The sequence below is a fragment of the Eublepharis macularius genome, chromosome 18 (assembly GCF_028583425.1).
Source record: "Eublepharis macularius isolate TG4126 chromosome 18, MPM_Emac_v1.0, whole genome shotgun sequence".
In the NCBI taxonomy this organism is placed as follows: Eukaryota; Metazoa; Chordata; class Lepidosauria; order Squamata; family Eublepharidae; genus Eublepharis; species Eublepharis macularius.
The window spans coordinates 9021067-9044351 of NC_072807.1; the positions used below are offsets into that span (position 1 = coordinate 9021067).

At 42.7% G+C, this 23285-nt stretch overlaps 1 protein-coding gene across 4 annotated transcripts in view; it reads left to right on the top strand.

The window, feature by feature from the left end:
* TMEM39A (transmembrane protein 39A) overlaps positions 1-23285 on the top strand; it is a 38606-nt gene that overhangs the window by 6008 nt on the left and 9313 nt on the right. For 2 of the 4 annotated variants that reach the window (XM_055002445.1, XM_055002443.1), the window contains 3 exons: positions 15806-16111; positions 19938-20131; positions 21266-21488. In XM_055002445.1, coding sequence (XP_054858420.1) covers positions 20019-20131; positions 21266-21488 — 336 coding nt within the window. In that variant the 5' untranslated portion in view covers positions 15806-16111; positions 19938-20018. The remainder of the gene's footprint in view (positions 1-15805; positions 16112-19937; positions 20132-21265; positions 21489-23285) is intronic. The other 2 variants (XM_055002444.1, XM_055002442.1) reach the window with 1 other exon arrangement.

Sequence of the window (23285 nt, forward strand, 5' to 3'; positions counted from 1 at the left end):
GCTAGCTGAAATTGTGTCTTGTGTATGTTAAAAACAAACACAACCTTTATTGGCATGTCAGAGCAAAAAAAGGTACATTAAAATTAGTTGATAGCTTCCCTGATACAGATTGCAAATTGAAGAAAACTAGCCACGTTAGAGGTTATAGAAAGGTTGTGACCAGATAGTAATCGCTGGACCTTGACATTATCAGAAAGGCCACACCATGAATAAAGAAGGGAGTTCAAAAGTTTGTCTTGGATCTTAGAATAAAATAAACAGTATAATAGAACATGGGAAACAGATTCAATGACACCCAGGCCACAAGGGCGTTTTCTGAGCTCATAAGGGGTCCCTTGACATCTGCCAATGAAAATGGCCGAAGGCAGCATGTTGCATCTGGCCAGCATTAGTGCCCTTCTTTGATGGGGATCAGTCAGGGAGCAGAAATAGTTGTGTATGTTAATCTTTACATTTTATATGCTAGTAAGAAGGAAAGTAAAGGAAAAAAGTTCTTAAAAATTAGAATAAATCTTTTTCCTATTTTCTACTTAACATTTGGCATTTTTCCTTTGCATAAAAGGAGATTTCACTGGTGACTCACTGGGAGAAACTTTTTCTTTTGTCATGTTCCATATGGTCAGAAAAAGAATTACATCACATTTAGTAGTTATGCAAGTACAGTTTATTAATGTAGCCCTAGGCCATAACATCCAAACAGTCATACAGAATTAATAGATACCCTCACAAGAGACACTATACACACACATCTCAAACATTACATAAAAATAAACCTTGAATGATGCATAAAATAATTATTATAATTTAGCTAAAATTCTATAGGGAACAACCAAGGCTAATTTCTTCCTTAAATTAATTGATAAAAGGATAAAACTAGCCACCTTAAAGGTAACCTCTGGAATGGCATCAGCCAATAGAAAATATATACAATCCTCCTCTGTACCAGAAAAGTTAGTAAGAAATGGGTGCAAAAATTTCTTACTCGTGATGAGGGCAGTGTAAGATCTAGTGGACAATATCACCTACCTGTTTTAAACTGCAAGAGCAAATGCGCTGTTCCAGGGGTAGTTTTGAGAATCGACCCTGGAGATATGCAGACAGCATGGTTTGAAAACGGGCTTGCGGAAATGCCTTTCTCAAGGACGCATTAGAGAGATCAGCCAGATAGCGGGATAAAATTTTACTTTTCTTAAACTGCGGGTACCAAGGTGAAAATTTAGATTATCCAGCAAGGCTGATATCTCGAAGGGCATCCTGGGCAAAGATCTACTCACGCATATCCCCCAAATCCCAGCACTTAACTACTTCCAGCGAGGGCAGAGAATACAATTGGGAAATAGTGGAGAATAATTTAGGCCACAGGTTCACATCCTTTTAGTACTGGAAACAATAGCTTACCAGGTGATCATCAGAAATATAAACAAGCTTCTTACAATATTTCAGTAACCTCAGCGGCTCTCTGGATATAATAGAGGGTAAACCGTTCTCAAGTCTTAGGTAAGATGCTGGAGTTCCCTGAGGAAGGCCAAGGATTTTCCTTAAAAAGGAATTCTGAAGTGTTTCTAACTGAGGTAATATTTTCACATTCCACCCCTAGATTTCCGCCCCATAAAGGAGCTTAGCAATAACTTTGTCCTGGAAAGCTTTCAAAGCCAGTGGGATTAAGTGCCCACCCTTTGAATAAAAGAATTTAATAATAGCTCCCAGAGAGCATCGCGCAGATAATAATGTATCATTGAGGTGTGCCTGTCATGACTGAGACACCTGAAAAGTTGTACCCAGATACTTGAAAAAAGTGCATTGTTCTATTGCTTGAGCATTGACTGATCAACTAAACTTAGGGACCTTGTTGCCAAAGACTACTATTTTGGTTTTGTTGTGGTTAATTCTTAATTCCTCTCCTTCACAATAATCTACCAGTCTCTTTAACATCCTTCTAAGTCCAAATTTGTGTGAACAACATGATCGCCATGTCGTCAGCATATAATAGCAAGGAAATTTTCCAACCAGCCAATGAAGGGGGAAAATTTCTGGGAACTCATAGCCAAAACAAGGTCATTTATATAGAAGTTAAACAGGAAAAGGGCCAATAGGCAACCTTGTTTAACACCCTTTCTCAAGGGAATAGGATCCGAAAGTGCGCCATGAGCATTAGTAGTTAAGCAGACAACCAGAAACACATATGGTGGTAAATACTATATCATATGATCAGTTAGTTGATTACCTGTTTTACTCTGACCAAAAATACAATGCATTCCTCTTCAGGATGGTAGATTTGGTAAGCTTAACTCTGGGATGTCTCTGAGAAACGGCTTTCCCTTGTTCCAGTACTTCTGCTTTAAGAGTGCGCCTTATAGCACAGTAACTCCATATACTCCATATACATGATGTTTTAATGTTTTTATAATGTTTTTATTGTTTTAAGCTGCTGTTAAACCGCCCTGAGCCCGCCTGATGGGGAGGGCGGTCTAGAAATGCGATTAAATAACTAAATAAATAAATAAATAACTATTGCAATATCCTATACATTTTACCTGGGTTTTCTTTATCTTTTGTATGCTTATGATGTGGGGTTCCTTGGTGGACAATTTCTTAAGAGTTAGTGGCACGTAGAAAGGTTTTCTTCATTAGTCTGATATATATATTTCTGGGCCTGACACACATTCATTTTCTGGAAAGTGTGTTAGATTAGAACACCAAACCAAGATCTGGAGAAGGACAATGGTCCAAGCTAGTGGTTCTGTAACGTCTTCTGAGATCTGGGTGACACTAAAATGACTAGGGGTATATGGGAGGGCCTCATACTTTGCAAAAAGCATTCAGGATTTCATAAAGACACAATTCATACATTAAATTATTTTCTTTTGTTCAGTACTGTCTTCTGTTGGGCCCAGACTATACAGTTATGCTCAAATATATACAGTGGTAAGTTGATGGCCCTTTGGGGTAAGGAAAAACTGCTTCTCCATTCCCACTAGAAGTGGCAAGGAGAGTGTTGTTAGTCCTTTGTCTGATGGTCACCTGTTTGAATTCACATGTACACACACTCCATATACATGCCGTGTAGGAAGTGTTGCTTCGGTGGGGAATGGGGGAGGACAGGTAGAAAAGGAATTAAGTAGCCCCTTTCCTTGTTGCTTTTTCTTTCCCATTCACCCCTAACAGAAGTGGCTTTTTATTTAAATGGGCTGAAGTGTTGGCTCATGTTAGATTGCATTTGCACAGGCTTATTTCTCAGATGTATAAAATTTAATTTTTTTAAAAAAGCTGTGACTGTTTTCCTGTAAAGTAGCCCAACTCAAGAATAAGCCATACTGATTTTAATGGTAAAGCTAAACTGTTGGACTGGAATCTTTAAACAGACTAGATTATGTTTCCGCTTTTTCAGTGACGCAGCTGAGCGAAAGAATCCAAGCCTGTAAGGCATATTCTGCCATGCCATTGGGTGAATCTTTCATCAGTGGCGTGGCCCACTGGTGAGAAACTGCCCAATCACGGAGGAAGATTTTAACCTTGGTATAACCCAGGGGCCAGGCGATCCTTGGCATATGTACTAAGTGGTGGGAGTGCCTGGCAGCTTCCTTGCTCCACCCTGGAAAGAAGCTAGTTGAGCTGGAACAGGCTCGGGTTGCAGCTGGGAAGGGGAAGGTGACTGGGTAGAGCACGCACATGCGTGTGGCCATTCATACATGCACCTCAGCTCTGGACCTCTTGAAACCTGACCCTTTGTATACACTGATTGCAGACTGGTGTAGTATTTTCCCATAAAATAAGGAACCCGTTGTTTCAAAAGGGTTAACTTTTATTAACTACAAATGGTAATAAAAACATTTTGGCAAGCCAAAATAAATTACATCAAATACCTATTTTGGTAAGTCCTAATTCAGCAATTAGGAAAATCTGTAGCCCAATTGTATCTCACTCATGGCTAGCATGAGAACATGACAGAGGAAAGGTAAATGAGAGAGGGAAGGAGAATGGAAGAGGCAGTTTAGGGATCTGAGAGTGAGAGGTATGCTGTGGGGACAGATCAAGATGGGTAGCCGTGTGAGTCTGTAGCAATAGAAAAGAACAAGAGTCCAGTAGCATCTATAAGACTAACAAAATTTGTGGTAATGTATGAGCTTTCGTGAGCCACAGCACACTTCTTCAGGTATCTGATTCCCATGTTTTGGTGTGTGTATGTGTCCTGTGATCACTCTTGGAGTCAAGTTAAATTATCTTATTTGCTAGTTTGAGGCTTCAGGAAATTACTTCCTTGGCTAACATGCATTTGGGGAAAAGCTAACTGTGACCTGAGATTATGCTGATAACCTGATTCACTAAAAATGTAATAAATAAACAAACAAAAATAAATAAAAAGATTGAATATTTGTTTACTGTTGGGACTCAGGTATAAGGAAGGTTTTTTGCTTTTATAATTCACTCAGGAAGGAGACCAGTTTGCTCCCTTTTAGGTGTCACATATTGTCACATATTCAAGTCATCTGTAGTATTTGCCTTCTGTTATCACAAACTATTTTTTGTGGCTGGAATGTGAAATGATCTCTGTTAATCAAGATGTAAAACTGTCTTTATATTTTAAACAACTTTTCCAATTTATTTCCTCTTGAGTCTGGTCAGGCTGCTGCTTCCTCTTGTCCTTTGGCACCTGTTCTCAGAGCAGGGTGGATTTGAATTAAATCAAATCAAGTTAAATCATGGTTTTCTACATCAAGGGTTTACAACCCAGATGAAGGTTTCAGTTTTAGAACAATAACTTTTCAGGTTAGTTATATCAGAAAAGAAGTGATTGGTTATTTTCCATTTTAAGTAGATAATTACTGCAATTGCAGAGGGAACTATCTCCACCTTAACAGGTTAATCATTCATATTTGGACAACTTTTCAGTTGCACTTTATTGGAAGGAGAAAATAATCTATAACAATAGCCACTTAAATTGTTTTATTTAAAACAGTAACAATATATAGCATATGTATTCTTGTATTTGCTTAAACATTCATGTTTGTTAACTAAACAAAATATTTTTTTAATTAAACTTTTGGCTACATGAAAAATTTAAAATGCTGTCTACTGCAGCTCACTCATCTTCATCTTCTTGTTCATAATCTGGAGAAAGAAAAACAATCTTTCCTGCTTTATCAGGCCCCAAATGATTTCTCAGTTCAGAATGAGCCTGAAGGAAGTGAATATTCTTTCTACACCATCAGAAGAAGCTACTGCTGTTAAAACTGAAATCGATATTTCAGCAGTCTCTGAATCCAAGTGCTCAGGTGACTTCCACCAGTTCACTGATGTGACTTTCTTTAAAACATCATCAGCAAACCTGTTTCTTGTGAGTGATTCCCTCTTAGCTCTAAAGATCTTTATTACAGACGGATGATTGCTGGATGCCCCCATGTCATAGCTAACTCCTCTTCTTCAGCTCATGAGGTTTGTCCCTGGTTTTGAATATTAACAATATTTGCGAGAAACTGAGCTGGAGATAATGCTTATCCCGTTTGGTTTTTTTTTAATGCTTGTAATTTAATTGTCATGGTAAATTTCTGTTTTTAAATGCTCACTCAGTTCCCTCCACATTTCAACAGCATCAACAATAAAACAGTTTTTTTTCTGTATTTTACTTTTGTTTAAAGCTTCAGAAATGGGTTTCAGGATGCTCAGCATGTTTTCAACATTTCTCTTAAGCCCAGTGTTGGGCATTTTGGCCGTGACAGTGCCATCCATTTTCTCTCAGTTTTGTTCACTGTCATCAGAATAGGCCAATTTTTGATATAGTGGTTGTTGTGGGTTTTCCGGGCTGTATTGCCATGGTCTTGGCATTGTAGTTCCTGACGTTTCGCCAGCAGCTGTGGCTGGCATCTTCAGAGGTGTAGCATCAAAAGATAGAGATCTCTCAGTGTCAACTGAGAGATCAGTGTCTCAGTGTCAACTGAGACAATCAGTGTCAAAAGATCTCTTATCTTTTGATGCTACACCTCTGAAGATGCCAGCCACAGCTGCTGGCGAAACGTCAGGAACTACAATGCCAAGACCACGGCAATACAGCCCGGAAAACCCACAACAGCCATCGTTCTCCGGCCGTGAAAGCCTTCGACAATACATTTTGATATAGTGCTCAGAACAGTCCGCTACAGAGTTCCATCTAACATATTATGGGAGAGTCAGCTTAGTTCCAGCCGTTCTTTTCAGAGCAGCTGCTGAAAAATGATTGCTACGAAAGCATTTAGCAATTTCGACAACATTAGCCTTTATTTCTGGGAGTCTGAAATCTTTGGCTAGGAGGTGCATTAAATGAACACTGCCACCATATGTTATTAGCTTGATATTCTCTTCTAAACTTCTTCTCATCATGGATACATTTTCAGCATTAACTGTGACTAAGCTGCATACTAGACATTTAAATTTTTCTTCACATTTTACTATTGCTTTTGCTGCTGCTTCTAAATATTCCGCTGTTTAAGCATTTCCTGATGTATCAGTTGTTTCTGAAAGGAAAATATTCCCTTCTCCTGTTGGTATATGAGCACATACAACAGGATCATTGTGGATTTTGCTCCACCCAATTTTAACACTTTTACTCTCTAGACTTATTGCGCATTGCTCAGTTTCTCTTTCATACCCTTTATCCAGCAATTTCCTGCAACATCTGTTCTGTTGAGTCAATTGTATCCTGATCTCAGTGACTGAACCATATTCATGAAGTGTGGATTTTCAGTCAGATGAAGAGTTTTTCATGTAAACAAATTGAGCATTTTTTTCATGAATTAACTTTATCTAATCTGCTGGTTCTTATCACAAACTTATCTATGGTGGTTCTTGGATGGTGGAATTATTTTCATTTTAGGTGATATACTGTGGATACGTGATACATGTGATGTGACTAAAAAACTATCCTGGACAAATAACCCTGAAACTAGAACAGGAAGGTGGTGATCTCTAAGGTGGATAGTTTCCAGAATCCTATATAAGAGCAAGATTTATGGCCAATAGCACCTTAAGATTTTGGTGGCAACTTCTCGGTGAACTGGCTCCCCACCGTTATCACAGGGAGAGCTCTCATTACTCAGACCATTTGGTCAGGGATTGCTCCAGATTGCCTTCCATGAGGGCCTACTCCTATTCTGGTTCTGGAAGGACTCCGCGCTTGTCTGAAGTGGACTTTGATGAGGGTAGTCGGTACCCAAGGTCCTGCGATTCACCGCCATCGGATTTACCTGAGAGCGTGATTGGTCCAGCGGAAGAGGGTTTGCCCACAGATGACTTCCGTGCTTACAGTGAACTGCCATGGCCAAGGCTCTAGAGATCGACGTGGCTTCCACGGAACCATGCTCTAAGGACAAGATCCTACAACGTATTTATTCTGGATCGACTCCTGCTATAGTCTTCCCAGGGATTGAAGGTTTCATGGAACTGTTGACCGGGCTGAACCTGAAGCCAGCTTCTACTCCTTATACGAACAAGAAGGTCAAGAATCTTTACCAAATGAAGGATGACCGTTGTCCATTCCTGTCAATGCATCCTCTTCCTTCTTCGTTTATCACCAAAGACATGCAAGCTAAACCCAATCAAGGGTCCCTATCCATCCCTTCGGACAAGGAGACCAGGAAACTTGATACCATGGGTAGAAAGATCTATACCTCAGCAGCCTTTGGCATTAAAGTTGCCAATTACGCGACGATGATGGCCGCTTATCAGTTACTTATCTGGAAAAAAGCGGCCACCTTCGTTCCTCAGTTACCAGAGGACCAGAAAGTCTTTCTCAGAGTTATTCAAGAGGAGGTGATCTGTTTATCCCTCCATCAGATTAATGTGGGCCGTAATATGGCAGATACCTCCGCCAGATCCTTACTGTTAGCCATTGTCCTTCGTAGATTTGCATGGCTGAGAACCACTGCGTTACTGATGGAGACTAGAAATAAGGTCAAGGTTCTCCCTTTTGAAGGGCAGACTTTATTTTCTGAAAACACGGATGAGTATTTGTCCAAGAAACGAAAGGACAGACTTGCGGCACGTTCATATGGGGTCCTTCCTCAGCAACATCCCTCTGGCAGGTCTCAGGATAGATCCCTCGTGAGGGGTCGACAGCATCACTTTCACCTTTACCAAGGGTATGCCTACCATGCTCAGCGGTCTTACCGAAGCCCGCAGTAGTCCTTTTCTAGAAGGAAACAAGGCCATAAGAGTAAACAGGGAGCTCTTCAGCAACAGGCTAAGGAGCAGACACACTCCCACAAGCAATTTTGACAATTACAGTGGCCTGACCCGCTATTTGGAGTCAGGCTGAGTTCTTTTTTCTCTGAGTGGTGTCAGATCACTTCCGATGTTTGGGTTTTACAAATAGTTAACATTGGTTATAAAGTTGAATTTTTACATTTACCGTGTCTCCGGCTCCATACTTTCACCACTCATGGATCTCAGCCGGGGGTGTTGGCTGAACTTTCAGCCATTCTGGAAAAGGGAGCGATTGAGGAGGTTACGGATAATTCCTCATGCTTGGGTTTTTATTCTAATTTGTTGGTGGTGGAGAAAAAGGATGGGGGTCTCTGTCCTATTCTGGACCTCCGTGAGTTGAATAAACTCTTATGAGTTCGTAAGTTTGCAGGCAGGCACCTTGCAGGCAGTACCTCCACAGTCCTGGTTTGCAGTTATAGATTTAAAGGACGGTTATTTTCATATCTCAATATTTCAGGAACATGAGAAATTCCTGCGTTTTACGCACGGTGCTCATATTTTCCAGTACCGGGTTCTCCCCTTTGGCTTATCTACTGCTCCTCGAGTTTTTACAAAATGCATAGCAGTAGTTATCGCCTTTTTAAGGGTCCAAGGGTGTTGTATTTTCCCGTATTTAGATGACTGGCTGATTGTGAGTCATTCTGCTGACGATGTGGGCAGACAGGTTTCCACTACGTTATCCACCTGCCTTAAGCTGGGTTTGTTTGTCAACCAAAATAAGTCCAAACTTACCACTTCCAGAGTTATTCAGTTCATAGGAGCTGTCATTGATGGCGTCCAGGATGCAAGATTGTTACCCTCAGGGAGGACCCTAAAAATTAAAGCATTGATTAGGAAGTTTGAGATGCAGGTTCAAAACTGCCAGACTCATTCAGACTTTGCTGGGCTATATGGCCTCTACCATGGCTGTAGTGCCTTTAACACGACTACGTACGCGTCCCTTACAGCTATGGTTTACCTCAGTTTTTTTCCCAAACAGAGATTCTCAGAGTAAGAGGTTTAGCACCCCCCAGAAAGTTCTTATATCCTTAGACTGGTGGTTGGATGATTCTAACCTTTATAAGGGTATTAGGTTTGGCTATAGGCAACCTGACGTCTCCACTACCACAGATGCGTCCACGCTAGGGTGGGGCACTCACTATGAAGGGTCCTGTGAGACGACTCTTGAGTGTCAGGAGCATATCAACTTACTGGATCTGAGAGCAGTGTTGTATGCATTGGTTTCCTTTTCAGATACCGTATGGAACAAGACTGTCCAGATACTGACGGACAATACAGCTATGTTCTATATAAACAAATGGGTGCACAGCGTCTGTGACTCTGTGCAGGGAGGTGATGAAAATCTGGAATTGGGCCATAGATCAATCAGTGTGGCTGCAAGCAGTTCATATCCCTGGTGTAGACAACACAGTGGCGGATCACCTCAGCAGGTTGCAAGGGGACAGCCACAAGTGGTCTCTTCAAGACACATATTTACATCCCATTTTTACCGAGTGGGGGTGTCCCGACATAGACCTTTTTGCCTCAGAGGAAAACCACAAGACTCCTCAGTATTGTTCAAGAGGAGGAGTAGGCCTTGAGTCTTTTGGGGACGCATTTAAACTCAAGTGGTCCAGTTGCCTCTTCTACATGTTCCCTCCATTTCCACTTCTGGCCAGGGTCCTCTGCAAGGTTCGGGTTGACAGGATGTCAGCCATCCTGATAGCCCCATATTGGCCACAACAACCTTGGTTCCACACTCCTGAGGTTACAGACTCGAGTGTACCATTTTCCGATAAGCCCGGACCTGTTGTTGTGGAGGGGGGTATTTCACCACAGAATAGACAAACTCAAACTGACAGCCTGGCTGATCCTGCAGGACAGGCATTCTCTGAGGAAGTGACTCATGTACTGGAGAACGCAAGGCGTCTATCTACACGCCAATCCTATGCCCTTAAATGGAATAAATTTTCTGTTTGGTGCCAGGGGAGAGGTTTAGATCCCCTAGACTCTTTCCTGTCGGAAATTCTAGATTCTAGAACTCTGGGGGCTCAAGCAAGGGGAGTTGTCTGATTCATCTATCAAGGTGTATTTAGCGGCCGTTTCCACTTTTCATCCACCTGTAGACCGTAAGACGGTTTTCTCTCATTATACGTCTAAATTGTTTTTGGAGGGTTTGAACAATTTGTTTCCCCCGGTCAGACTCTTAGTCCCTCAATGGTCGTTGCCTTTGGTTTTGATGAGGCTCATGTCTAGGCCCTTTGAACCATTAGCCACTTGCCCTCTACTCTTCTTTTCTATGAAGGTGGCGTTCCTAGTGGCCGTTACATCGGCCAGGGGGGTGGGTGAGTTGGCTGCATTATGTTGTGAACCTCCTTACCTGAAAGTCCATGCGGAGAAGGTGGTCCTCTGGACTAAGGTGGGGTTTTTTTTGCCAAAAGTGGTCTCTAAGTTCCACCTATCCCAGGAGATATCTCTACCAGTATTTTTCCATGATCAAATCACTGAGGCCGAGAGGGCCCTCCATACATTAGATATGCGTAGGGCGATCCTCTTCTACTTAGATCGCATTAAGTCCTTTAGGGTAGATTCTCACCTTTTTGTATGTTTGGCAGGTCAAAAGAAGGGTGGCAAGTCCAGTCCACAGACATTGGCCCGTTGGGTGGTACAGACAATCTTATTGGGTTATAAGACAGCAGACTTACCTTGTCCTTCGGAAGTTCATGCTCATTCCACTAGGTCCCAGGCACCTTCAGCAGCTCTCCTGAGAGGTGTCCCGATTCAAGACATCTGCAAAGCGGCGATGGCCTCGGCTGACACGTTTGTCAAGCACTACACCTTTGACATCCTGGACAGAAAGAAGACGGCAGTGGGCACAGCGGTCCTGCAATCGATCTTCCTGTGGCAACACTTCGCTGCCTCCGCCCAGGTAATTAAGCTTTGTAATCTCCCATGTGGGACTGCACAGGAAGACCGTAGATGAAAAACAGTGTTGCCCTTACCTGTAACTGTTGTTCATCTTGGTCTTCTGTGCAGGCACACATACCCTCCCTCCTTCCCCGCTAACACTCTTGGTACTTACCTTGGGGTACGGCGGCGAAAGAGGACTGAGGGTACTACGGGGGCGCCCCGCCTCTTAGAGGCCATTTTCAGCAGGAAAAGCGGCTGTGCATGCGTGCTGGGAGGCAAGGGCACCCCGTGGTGGTTCTTAGCTGTAGAAATCTCCGAAGTTGGCAGGCCTGCATGTGCGCAGTCCCATGTTTGCCTGCACAGAAGACCTAGATGAACAACAGTTACAGGTAAGTGCAACACTGTTTTTCCTTTTGTCATCTTCATCACAACTTTCTTCCATGAAAGAACACTTCTCATAAGGTTTCATTTGAGCTACCAGGCTTGCATTTCTTTGCTGCGCTCTGTATTTTGCACACATGCCTACCTTACCCATATGTAGAAGAACTTCATTAAAATATTCGCAAAGTAGGTCTCTTTTATAGCCTGCTGCCGTTATTTCTCTTCAAGGAAGAGAATAATATGATAAATGTCAGGCTACACTCACAAAACTCTCAAGGCTTCTGGAGTATTTGGCTTTCGTTTGTACTGCTTGCCCCTCCCTCCTCAGCTCAGTGAGAAAGGCAGACTACAAATAATGTAACAAAATAAAATTAAGCATCTAACCTCTCCTCCTTATCTGGATCTATTCCTCCCCAAACAATCTTCTATTCGTTAAACTTCTTGAACCTTAACATTTAAGCAGTAAGGAGTTGAATCTGTGTAGATGGGTTTTCAGAGGAACAATAGGATTTAGGTCTCTTTCCCAACTCTTTATTTTTTAAAAAAACATTTTTGTTTTTAAACAAGAGGCATATCATTTCTATAAACACAAATTTACAGTTTTGAGAACTGCAAAGCCAAGCATCTGTGATGGTATCTTCTACATAGGAAAATTACCCAAAGTAATCTTACAGAAATCTCTAGAATACATTGGGACCCTAATGAATGAATTAATGGAATTTATTTACAGGGTTTTTTAAAAACATTTCAGGTCCTATAACTCCACCTGCATACCTAGTGTTTTCTGGAGTAAGATAAAGGAAAAACAGACACAAACAGGAAGTTGAAGAGTTCTATTCCGGGCTAGAATTCTCTTTCGCACAGCTGTTAGAGGTACCATACAAAGGTTTTGTTCTTGCAGGTGATCCCAGTTTGCTGCAGACATTTGCTGAAGTAGAAGTGTTTGAGTTTGAGTTTAGTGTACCATTGGTAAGGAATGTCAAGAAACTGATTATGCATAGCCTGTTTCTTGGCCTATTAATGCTTTGGTTCAGGCTTCTCAGCTTAGTTAGAAACTAGTAAGAAGCAAAGAAAGCTTTCTCTGGGAAAGTGTAGTCAAGATGACACTGGAAGTTCCCCAGTAGATAAGGGAGTGAGATGGATCCAGCCACAGATGCAAGATAAGAGAGCTTCAAGGACAAAACATTGAAGGGAGTTTTTGCACCCGCTTTCCATCTCATTAATTTATAGCGCTCTGCAGAGGCATGTCATCACAGGTTAAGCCCTTCACTGATTGTTCTGGGCTGGCTGGTCAGGCCACATTGCGGGCAAGTAGCCTTAAAGCTTGAACCTTTGTTCTAGTTCTATCCTTGCCAAGGATCAGATCCTAAGTTAGGTATCAGACCTTTATTCCTGGATGCTATTCTTGCTGAGGTATTTGCTGGTGGAAGCCATATACTTTGGCTTTGAAGTTTGCATGTGCTCTGGCTGAAAGGAACGTCTGGTTTAGAACTGAAAGCCTTCACTATAATTATTAGTTACTTAGCATATTATTTTCTTCTCCTGTTTTGCACATTTCTGTGATTTGTATTTTCTTGTACATCTTTTAATAAACGTTATTAATATATTTGTGGAATTATTTGGGTTTCCAGTGCTTCAGTCTGAATCCATCACCTCAGCCAATTTGCCGTAGCTGCTTCAGTAACTGTTTTGTGGAGTTCAGCCTGCAAAGTGTCCTGCCTTGCAGGACCGACTTCTGTTTTGTTTAATGCCCGGTACAACTTGAGATTTGCCTCTTGGTCTCAAGTTGAGGGTGATGGCATTACTATCCTGGAAGCGAGGATTGGGTGCTTTGTCTGGATTAAACTGCTGTGTGGTGTGGGTAGAGTGCAGAGAGAAAAAAATCCCAAGTGGAATTGCTGTGCTGAAGAATGGTAGAGATCTGCCAAACGACGGTGAACACGAAATGCTTGATTGATGTGCCTTGGGCTCTTGAGGACCTTGTGTTTTCCACAGTGTTGCTTGTCTGTCGGTTTTTGGATATTCTGCTGCTGTGGAGTTGCCTCCTGTCACACTGTTTATTTTTGTGCTCTCTTCCTACTTCCAGAGAATGAATTTGAGGCATAGTGACGATGTGCAAGTGTGAAACTGAATGTTTCCCCTGCTACAGATCATGGATCCACAAACAGTCCACATTAAAGTCTGTATAAATATCTAAAAAACTTGTTTCCTGCAAAAACATCAGACGGCAGAAATCTAATCAGAATTCATTAACCTTCTAATTGACTAATTAAATTCAGTAGTAGTTCCCAGCAAATGTTTGGGAAGCTGATGAGCTCTTCCGTAATCTCAAGTCATTAGATCCCTTCTAGTATTTTCTATAAAGACAGAGAACCTTTGCAGTAGGACCAGTGTTAATTCTTCTGTACCAGAAGATGCCTGTGGTGTGCTTGTGTCACAGAAATATGGATTAGAGCACATTCTGTTTAGTGACACACAATGTATTCTAGTGAACTCTGTATGAACTTGACTGTAGTTTTTTTCTAGCATGTTGTATAACTATGCAGGTGCTCTTTCATCTTTGACAGCCAATTAAAAATAGTGGACAGTATCAGATAAATGTTCTCTAATAGTAGAATGGACCTGTGATGATGATCTGCTCACTTCACTTTTCCTGTAATCTTAACTGATTTATATCTCTTGTCTTGCAGCTGGACATAGTGTCAATTTTTTAGCTAGGCAGAAAATCATATGTTTGAAAATACAAATAATTAAGAAAATTTCAAACCAATCACAGTTTATCTATGTTATTACAAAAAGATCTTAGATTTCTGCTTTAGGTAACATAGAAGTGCTAACCTAGATAGCTGATCAAGGTTTTGGCTGAAAGACACCTTATGAAGATCTGGGTGAGAAACTCACCTTTGTAACGTGTGCTATGGGGACCTTTAATGCACTTCATAATAAATATGATTTAAACTTAGATTTAATTGAGAAATGTTAGGAGACTTGATTCTTGTTGCCCTTATCTGTTCTATTTTTGTAGGTTGTATCCTAGTAACCATTTTTGTTTTGATATTTTGTTTTATTAAAAAGACTAGAGTTAATTTTAATAAAAGAAATCATTAAACTCTCAAGTGTCTGTTTCATAGTGGGGAGAGTATTGCAAGAAGAACTCTATAAATTAGTTTGTACTGGGAAACAGTTTCTCTAAAGGAGCGAAAGCTGTTTTCAGGTCTCAAGTCAAGGTCTGGAAGCTGCTCAGGCTTTAAGATAAAATCTTTAGTCCCAGCAGTACTGAGATGCGGATAAGCAGTCCGTTACACTTGTTTCCAAGAATTAAAGGACTGGTCTCGCTTCGGAAACAGGACTGAAATCAAGTTTGTAAGCTAGCAATTAAAGGAGTATTCTGAGCCTGGAAGCATGTGCTCAGGAATATGTTTATAAATAACATAAATAATATTATGTGGCTGTACTGCTGTGCAGTGGGGTCATAGCTGCTGTGATTTCTTCCTCTGTTTAGAGAAAACTGCCAAATGAAAACAATGTCTTAAACCATGTAGTTATTTTTAAAGGAAGAAAACAAAGAAACCTCTACAGTCGAACAATCCCTAAATCTTTGGGCTGATGCTCAAATGAACTGACTGTCCATAGATGCAGCCAGCAGCAGTCTGCATGATAACAAAATTCGTGGAAGTTTGCTCTTGGGTGAATCTAGGATTGTCCCATCCCTATGTTACATTTCTGTGAATGTGTATCTGGATGTGGTTGAGAGTGCTTGCAGGTATAAATAAGTGTTTTCTGTGAACCACTCCCAAGAACTATGGAGAAGCCAGACAAGAAAGTAGGCTCCAGTCTCCTCTGATCTTGTGAGGGTTTTTTTGTAGACCAAGGCTGCATTTATAGTTGATAAAGCAGGTTGCTTTGCCCTCCTGTGCAGGATAGTACAGAGGCCAGAAACAAGGCAAGAGTTGTAATTTTTTTCACTGGTCCTCTTTCTCCCTTTCCCACCTGAGGAAATCGCTTTCTTAAGAGGGGGAGGAGGGGAGTTCTGAGAGACGGGTGGTTCCTCTCAGCTAGTCTGGAGTTTATTACTCAAATCCCCATTTCCACTCTCTCCTTCAGTGTGTTTCCTCCTTAGGGATGGAACAGAGTCTGGTTGGGAGAGTTCTGTTCCATCCAAGCTCTCTGGGCAAATTCCTGTCATTGATGCTTCCATTTTTGCTTTCTCAGCTTCCAGTCTGCGTCCTCTTCCTGAAGTTCATCACCACAATTTATTTTATTTCTCTTCTTTTTCATGCTGTCCTCTGCTGCTCACCAGCTGCAGCTTCCCTTCTTGGTTGAGGCAGTGGGAAAGTAGCTAGCTGAAGAAGAGGGATTGGTCCCGCTCCTCTCCAGGGGAGGATATGCAAGCTATCCTTCCGTGGCCTGGGCAGAGAGGAAAAGAGCTCCACGCCAGACTGCTCAGCCGAGTTCCAAGCTGGGAACATGCCACACTGCCTCTTTTGGAGGCTGAGACGAGCCCTGGAGATTCACTGGAAGATCATTTTGGAGCCGGAAAAGAGCCCCAACCTGGGCTGTGAATCCAACCAACCCATGGCTGGTCAACTCTGTAAAGCCGTAGAAGGTGGATAAGGCCTCTGGAGAGAAGGTTGTTGCACTTGGAGCTGCTGCTTAACTTTGAGTGTACAGGCCTGGCTTCAAGGTCCCATGACTTAGTGGGAGAAAGAACAAATGGATGAGTGCATGTTCCTCTTTCTTTCCCGCCTGCTGTAGTCCTAAAAGGGGGCTTAAGTAGAAAGACCTGGGCGTAGCAAAGACAAGTAGCCCTTCTGCTCTGCAACAGTCATCAAAGAAGTTTGCCCCATCATTGACATCCTGTGGATCATCTCCTCTGTTGCTTGGATTACAGATTTGTTCTTGAGAGCCTGACAGATGATCAAATAAGGAGAAGAGAGGAGCGTTGGACTCTGAACTGATGAAAACCAAAATAGCCTGACCAGCTGTTTGCTCCTGAAAAATGGCTGCTCTTAATTTCTAAAGCGCTGGAGGTGCTAGAACCTTCAGAAGAGGGGGGGATAAGATAGAGGAGGATTGGGTCACCGGCCCTCTTCTCTGTCATTTCCCCAGTATCCAACAGACCCAGTAAAGGTTATGGGGAAAAAGTTAATCTTTCTTCAGTGCTGCTCTAGATAAGTCCTGGTGGTGGCTGCTCTAGTGGCAGCACTTGTTTCAAAGATGCAAATGTTTCCTTGCAGTCAGGAAAGATTAATGTGAGTTGAAGGGGGCACGCGCTTCTTAAGCCTTCTTACTAAGAAGAACTTCTTCAGCCCCATCCCTGGTTATTCGTGCTGCCTTCTTCTGGTCACGTACGTTAATGGAGGCTGTGCCAGCCAGCCAGCCAGGAACGAGACTTCAGAATGTCAAATTGACCCCTTTGGCTTCCTTTGTGCTGGACACAAGTCTTGAATGGTTGCACTTAATCTCCTGGTTGATGGTATCAGCCATTGTTGGCCCCAGAAGGAATCTAAATGTTTAGGAGTAGAGGTGCAGAGACCTCGTCAGAGGTTAACTTAGACTCAACTCCTTTTTTAGGGAGTAAGCTCTTTAGGGAAAATCTAAAATAATATATTCAATGAGACACAAAGGGCAAGAGAAAAGCTTTGCTACAAGGTTAAAAAAGAGGGCTTCCTACCTAAAGGCCATACCTTTCACTCCCAAGGAGTTCTGCTCAAGTTCAGACCATAAGCGATCCAAGTTCAGAGCTAAGCTTGGCAAAATCAGAGTCTATAAGTTTACAATCCCAACCTAGAGACTCATTTACTGAAAGGCCCTGGGGAAACACAGAGTTTACCCCCACAGACTAGTGATTAAAGGATATTGTGCAGTACAGTTAGGCTGCAGAGTTTCTGCAGTGGCCTGCCTACAGGTCCCTTCTAGACAGTCAGCAAAGGACAGTGAATGCAACACACAACACCTGGATTCTGTTTGGGCTATGAAATCCAATCTATCAGCTGCAAGATTCTTGAGTATGCACTCCATTTTCTTCAGGGACCTCAGAAAGAATGAGAAATTGGCAAGTGATCCTGAATCTGAGATTTTTAGTACTGAAGGGTCAGGATATAAATTTTGTTTAATATCAGAAGGTACACCACAGAAATAAGCTGTTAGCATCTATTGATTTTAACAGAATTATAGCAACTGTCATCCCGTTGCAAGTTACTAATGTTTGCCTGCCTTTAGGGTACTAAAGTTTGAGCTTGTAGTAGTTGCACGCCTGAAGTCTTGGGAGGACAATCTTCTGATATGTAACAGCATGATGAGAGCCAGTGTGGTGTAGTAGTTAAAGTATCTTGCTAGAATCCGGAAGACCCAGGTTCGAATCCTCACTCTGCCATGGAAGCTTGCTAGGTGACCTTGGGCCAGTCACACATGCTCGGCCTAATCTACCGCTCAGGGTCATTGTGAGGATAAACTAGAGGAGAGGAGAACTACGTAAACTGCTTTGGGTCTCCATTGAGTAGGAAGTGTGTGTATAAATAAAGTAAATAAAATAAACGACAATAAATTGCCTCAGATGTCAGGGAGGAGAGTTAGGGTGGCCAGCTGGCCCATTTTCCACTGGAGTTTTTCTCTTGCTAAACAGTTGCCTGATAAGGGTAACTGTTTAGTACCTTTTAAAGCAAAGGAGTTTATTTGCATTATTTAAAGTTTGCCTTTCTCACTGAGACTCAAGGCAGATTACACAGTATGAGCTAGTACAGTCTGTTTCAAGGACATTTCAATAAACAGGGTATATCAATGCAAATTCTCAAACCAGCCGATGTAAAACCAGCAGAAATCCAATACAGAGCTGAAGAAATGCTGCAACAGAGTATAAGTAATTCTGAGATTAACTTATTAAACTATCTCTTTACTGATGCATTTCCTTGAGACCACTTCCTTACAGTGCAGCCTTCCCGTCTGTGTTCTATTGTTTCTTCTTGTTTGGATTTAAGATTTTTTGAGAGATTTATAGTGTGAATTTGTTGTACTGTATTTTATAATAAATAAAATAAAATAATGATTGAACATTTTCTAGGAAAAGTGGAAGCAGAAGCTTTTAAAATAAATACGATCTATACATGCCTGAGACCATTCCATCCTAATTAGCCCCCTACCCTTGTGGAAGGGAAATGTGAGACTCAGCCCTGTAACAGATTGCCAAAAGACTCCCCAAAGCAGATTAATAAATCCAGTGTGTGCCCTTTTTCGTATGCTGTGCGCCCAGTACAACTTGAGATAATCCCATGGTGGTCATGAGACATGAGCACAGATTGATGAGGGGACCTTGGCATGGATATTGAGATCATCAAAGACTAGCAGTCCAACAGTAAAATCAAGACCACCATGGCCAGCTCAGTTGGGGTACCTCCTGTTAAACTAGGAAGATGACAACCCAAAAGTCCTAACTTTTATCTGGTGCCCAGTGCAAAATATGTACACTCTTAAGATGTGTGCTGGGAATTTGTGGGAGAAAAGCACAATTCTGCCTCTCAGTCCCTGTTTGAGGTTGATGAAGGGCCACAAACCACCCACGCCTGGTGCAGAGACAATGAAGGATCACTAAAACCTTCCAGCCAGGTTTCAACCCAACATGTCTGCTCTGCATGCTTCTCACTGTCTGGCCATGGGTCTTGTCTCTTTAAAATAGGTTTAATGGAGTGTTATTTGGTGGTGGAGAGTGCCCTCAAAGCTGACTGATAGCAACCCCTGGTGGGGTTTTCATGGCAAGAGATTGCCTGCCTCTGCAACCCTGGTCTTTGTTGGAGCTTTCCTATCGAATTGCTAACCAAAGCTGACCATGTTTAGCTTCTGAGATCTGACGAGATCAGGCTCTCTTGGGCTATCCAGATCGGAGGAGGGGGGGTGTTATTTACCCAGTGATTTTTTTTTTTACCTCCACGTCATGAAAAGATTCAGCTGCCCATTTCCATTTATTAAGTCTTGAGTAAAGGAACAGGACATCTTTCTTCAGGCCTGTTGGCAAGCCTAGGATTGCAGACCTGCACTTCACAAACCTGGCATTAAGCAATAATACCAAGGCTGAAAAACAGGAAGTGGCAGCCCAGCTGTCCACAGCTGTTGGAATGGATTAGTAGGTGGATAAAAGCTCACACTAAAGAACATCTGAAATGGAGAGGGCACAAACCTAAAACCTCTTTCTATTACCCAGCCGCCCACTCTAATCCAAAACTAAAATCACACAAATGCAGTTTGTATGTTGCTGAATGTCCCAACTGAAGGAGCCAGGAGGAAATAGGCAACTCAGCCTAGAAACAGTAGCCTCCTGCCAATCCTTGGCTAACTGGTGACTGGTTATGGGTGAGGCTTAATCCTTTGCTTCGCTTTAGGTGATATCCCAGGCGTAATTCTGTTAAATGATGCTCCATTTTCCCCCTTTTATTTTGCAGAGCTGGGAAGTCTTTGGGGCAGTTCTCTAAGACTCTGAGCAAAGCCTGCCAGAGGCAGAAGAAGTGGGCTGGTTCCTGGTCATGCCCGGTGGAAGGAGGGGACCCAGCCGGCAGCAGCTAAGCCGTTCTGCTTTACCTTCTCTCCAGACATTGGTTGGTGGGAACTGTGGCAACGGCACTGGTCTGAGAAACAGGTGAAGGCAAGGCTTAAATTTGTGGGCCTAAGTCTGGGAAGCAGCAGTCCTAGCTTCATTAACCCTTGTGAATAGGTGCAGCCTGGGCCCACAGGTGGTAAGGGTGGGCAGGGGGTCCTGTAGAGAGAAAAAAAAGATTCATTTCTCTCAGAGAATCATTAACTTGTGAAATCCGTTTTTACTAGTCATAGTGAGAGCTGCTAGTTTAGTTGGCTTTAGAAGGGGGTTAGACAGATCCATGCAGGATAGGGCTATCAGTGGCCGTTAGCCATGATGACTAAAGGGAACCTCCATGTTTGGAGGCAGTAAACCCTCTGAAGACCAGTGTGTTGGGGGGTAACAAGAAGGGGGTACGGTTAGGGCTCTTCTCCCTGCATGTAGGGCTTCTGATTGGCTGCTGTGAATGAGCTGTTGGTCTGATCCAGCCTGGCTGCTGTTATGACTCTTAGTGTTTGCTTTTGGAAACTGAGGTGTTGTCTTGTCTGGTTTATGTGTAGTGGTTAAGAGTGGCAGGACTCTAATCTAGAGAGCTGGGTTGATTCCCCACTCCTTCGCTTGAAGGCAGCTGAGTGACCTTGGGTCAGTCACAGCTCTTTCAGAGTTCTCTCAACCCCACCCACCTCACAGGGGGATTGTTGTGGGTTAATAATAACACACTTTGTAAACCGCTCTGAGTGGGTGTCATGTTGTCATGACCAGGAGAGCCTAATCAGAAAACTAGACTTCAACAGGGCCCTCCCCCCAAATAAGCACTTACAGTTTTTTCTAAGGTGATCTTTCTATAAATTTTCAAATATATAGTCCATGGATGACACCACAGTTGGCCGGTGCTGAGATGCAGGTGCTTGCTTCTTTCCAGGGGTTAGACCCTTGCTGCCGCCTTGCGTGGGGTAGTGACTCAGCTGTGAATTCAGAAGCCCCTGGTTCGAATCTCCCCTGTGCCATGAGACTGCCGGATGACCCCCTTATTTGGCATAATCTCTGTATGTGCAGCTGACCTACTTTACCAAGTTACTGTTAAAGACCACTTAAGATAATGTGGGTAAAGCAGCTAAAATGTGCTAACTATGATAGGCTGTATAAAAAATAGTATGAAATAGCCCGCCCAAAGTGACTGCTGTCTGTCTGTTTCAGGAATGGCAGCGCGATCAGCTTGTCTGCTCCTCCGATCACAGCCTTGATCACCCCTGAGCCAGTGCGGCATTGCCGAATCCCCGAGCTGCCTGTGGACGGGAACCTTCTCTTTGAGTTCCTCTTTTTCATCTACTTGCTGGTGGCACTTTTTATTCAATATATCAATATCTACAAGACAGTCTGGTGGTACCCATACAACCACCCTGCTTCCTGCACATCACTGGTGAGATTCCGTCTTTGGCGGCTGTGACAGGCTCTTTCTTTCTTTGAAAACAAGAGGACTCACACTGCCTCTTAAGAATTTGGAGAACAGTTGGTTTTCAGATACAAACATTCCCCTCCATTTCAAGATGTCCGTAGGGTAGCAAGTGTAAAGGCCAGGGTCGCTGCTCTGAGGTAACTTTTGTATGGAGCATGAAGAGTACAGAGATCACTGAAACAGGTGGCTTAATAAAATAACAGAATTATTATGTAAGTACAGACTATGTGGTGAATTCTCTTTAAATCTTGAAGATAGATCAACATGGGTAGCCGTGTTAGTCTGTCTGTAGCAGTAGAAAAGTGCAAGAGTCCAGCTAGCTATCTGTGACTCACAAAAGCTCATAGCCTACCACTAATTTTGTTAGTCTTATAGGTGTTACTGGACTCTTGCTCTTTAAATCTTGAAGTTACCTTGTCTGCTCATCACCAGAGACAGGCCTCACAACTCCAGAGGTGGAGTTAAACTACTCTGCCACAATGCTAGGCAGATATACGCACGGAATTGTCTGCCCCCTTTTCTGAGGCAGTTCCTAACTTTTCTGTTTGCACTCTTCCCAAGGCAGAACAGGCACTTTTTTCCTGCATTTTTTCCTACTCTCATCTCCCCTCTGAAAGGTCTTTGGATGCAGGAGCAGTGCTCCCATAGGCTCATGTGTGAAAAGGCTGAGTAGCTGTTTTTCCTCTCAGAGGAAGGACAACCTCCTTGGCCAGCTCTTTCATTCTCCCAGTTTTTATTTAGGATAGCCAGTTTGGTGTAGTGGTTAAGAGCAGCGGGACTCTAATCTGGAGAACTGGGTTTGATTCCTCACTCCTCTGCTTGAAGCCTGCTGGGTGACCTTGGGTCAGTCACAGCTCTCTCAGAGCTCTCTCAGCCCCACTCATCTCACAGAGTGTTTGTTGTGGGGATAATAGTAACATACTTTGTAACCAACTATGAGTGGGTGTGAAGTTGCCTTGAAGGGCAGTATATAAATCAAATATTATTATTCAGCAGGAATTATCCTCCTCATTTTAAGCATATTTTTGCAACCATAATAAAAAGGCATCTTTATTTTTATTATTTATTTATATATTTGACTTCTATCCCGCTCTCCTCACGAATGGGCTCAGGGCAGGTTATAGCAATAAAACATATAATTACATTAAGATTCCCAATAAGACCACAGAATTTCCATAAAACACCATCCCCAGACAGCAACCTTACAACCCATCCCTGCCAGTAATACACAGGGGTGGGCAAAGGGAGGGGGGAACAGGCCATTCAATTCAAGCCTTCATTAGAGAGTAAAGGTTTCTCAGCTGAAGTCTGCACCCATATGTGTGTCTCCCCCCCCCATTGTAGCTTACACATGAATCTAAGAATAGTACGCTCTGAGCCTTGTGCAAATGATCGATGCAGCACTCACATTGAGTTCTGTAGTTGTTTGCCCCGTACAAAAGATGTGCACGTAAGAGGGAGCAGAGTAAGAGCGTGGTCTTGATCCTCTGGAACCAATTGGATTAAATGTCTGCACACTTCCATTGGATGAGATAAAGGGCTTTCATGGAGAAATACGCCTTTTCCTTTTTCAGAGGAGGGATATTCAGAAAGAAGTCGAAGGGAACAGGAGTTAAAGGCATGCTAAAAAACCATCTTTCTAGATTTTCTAAGTGACATTTACCCAGTGAGGCTTTTTCATTCTCTCTCTCTCTCTCTCTCTCTCTCTCTCTCTCTCTCTCACTCACTCACACACACACACACACACACACACACAGCTCC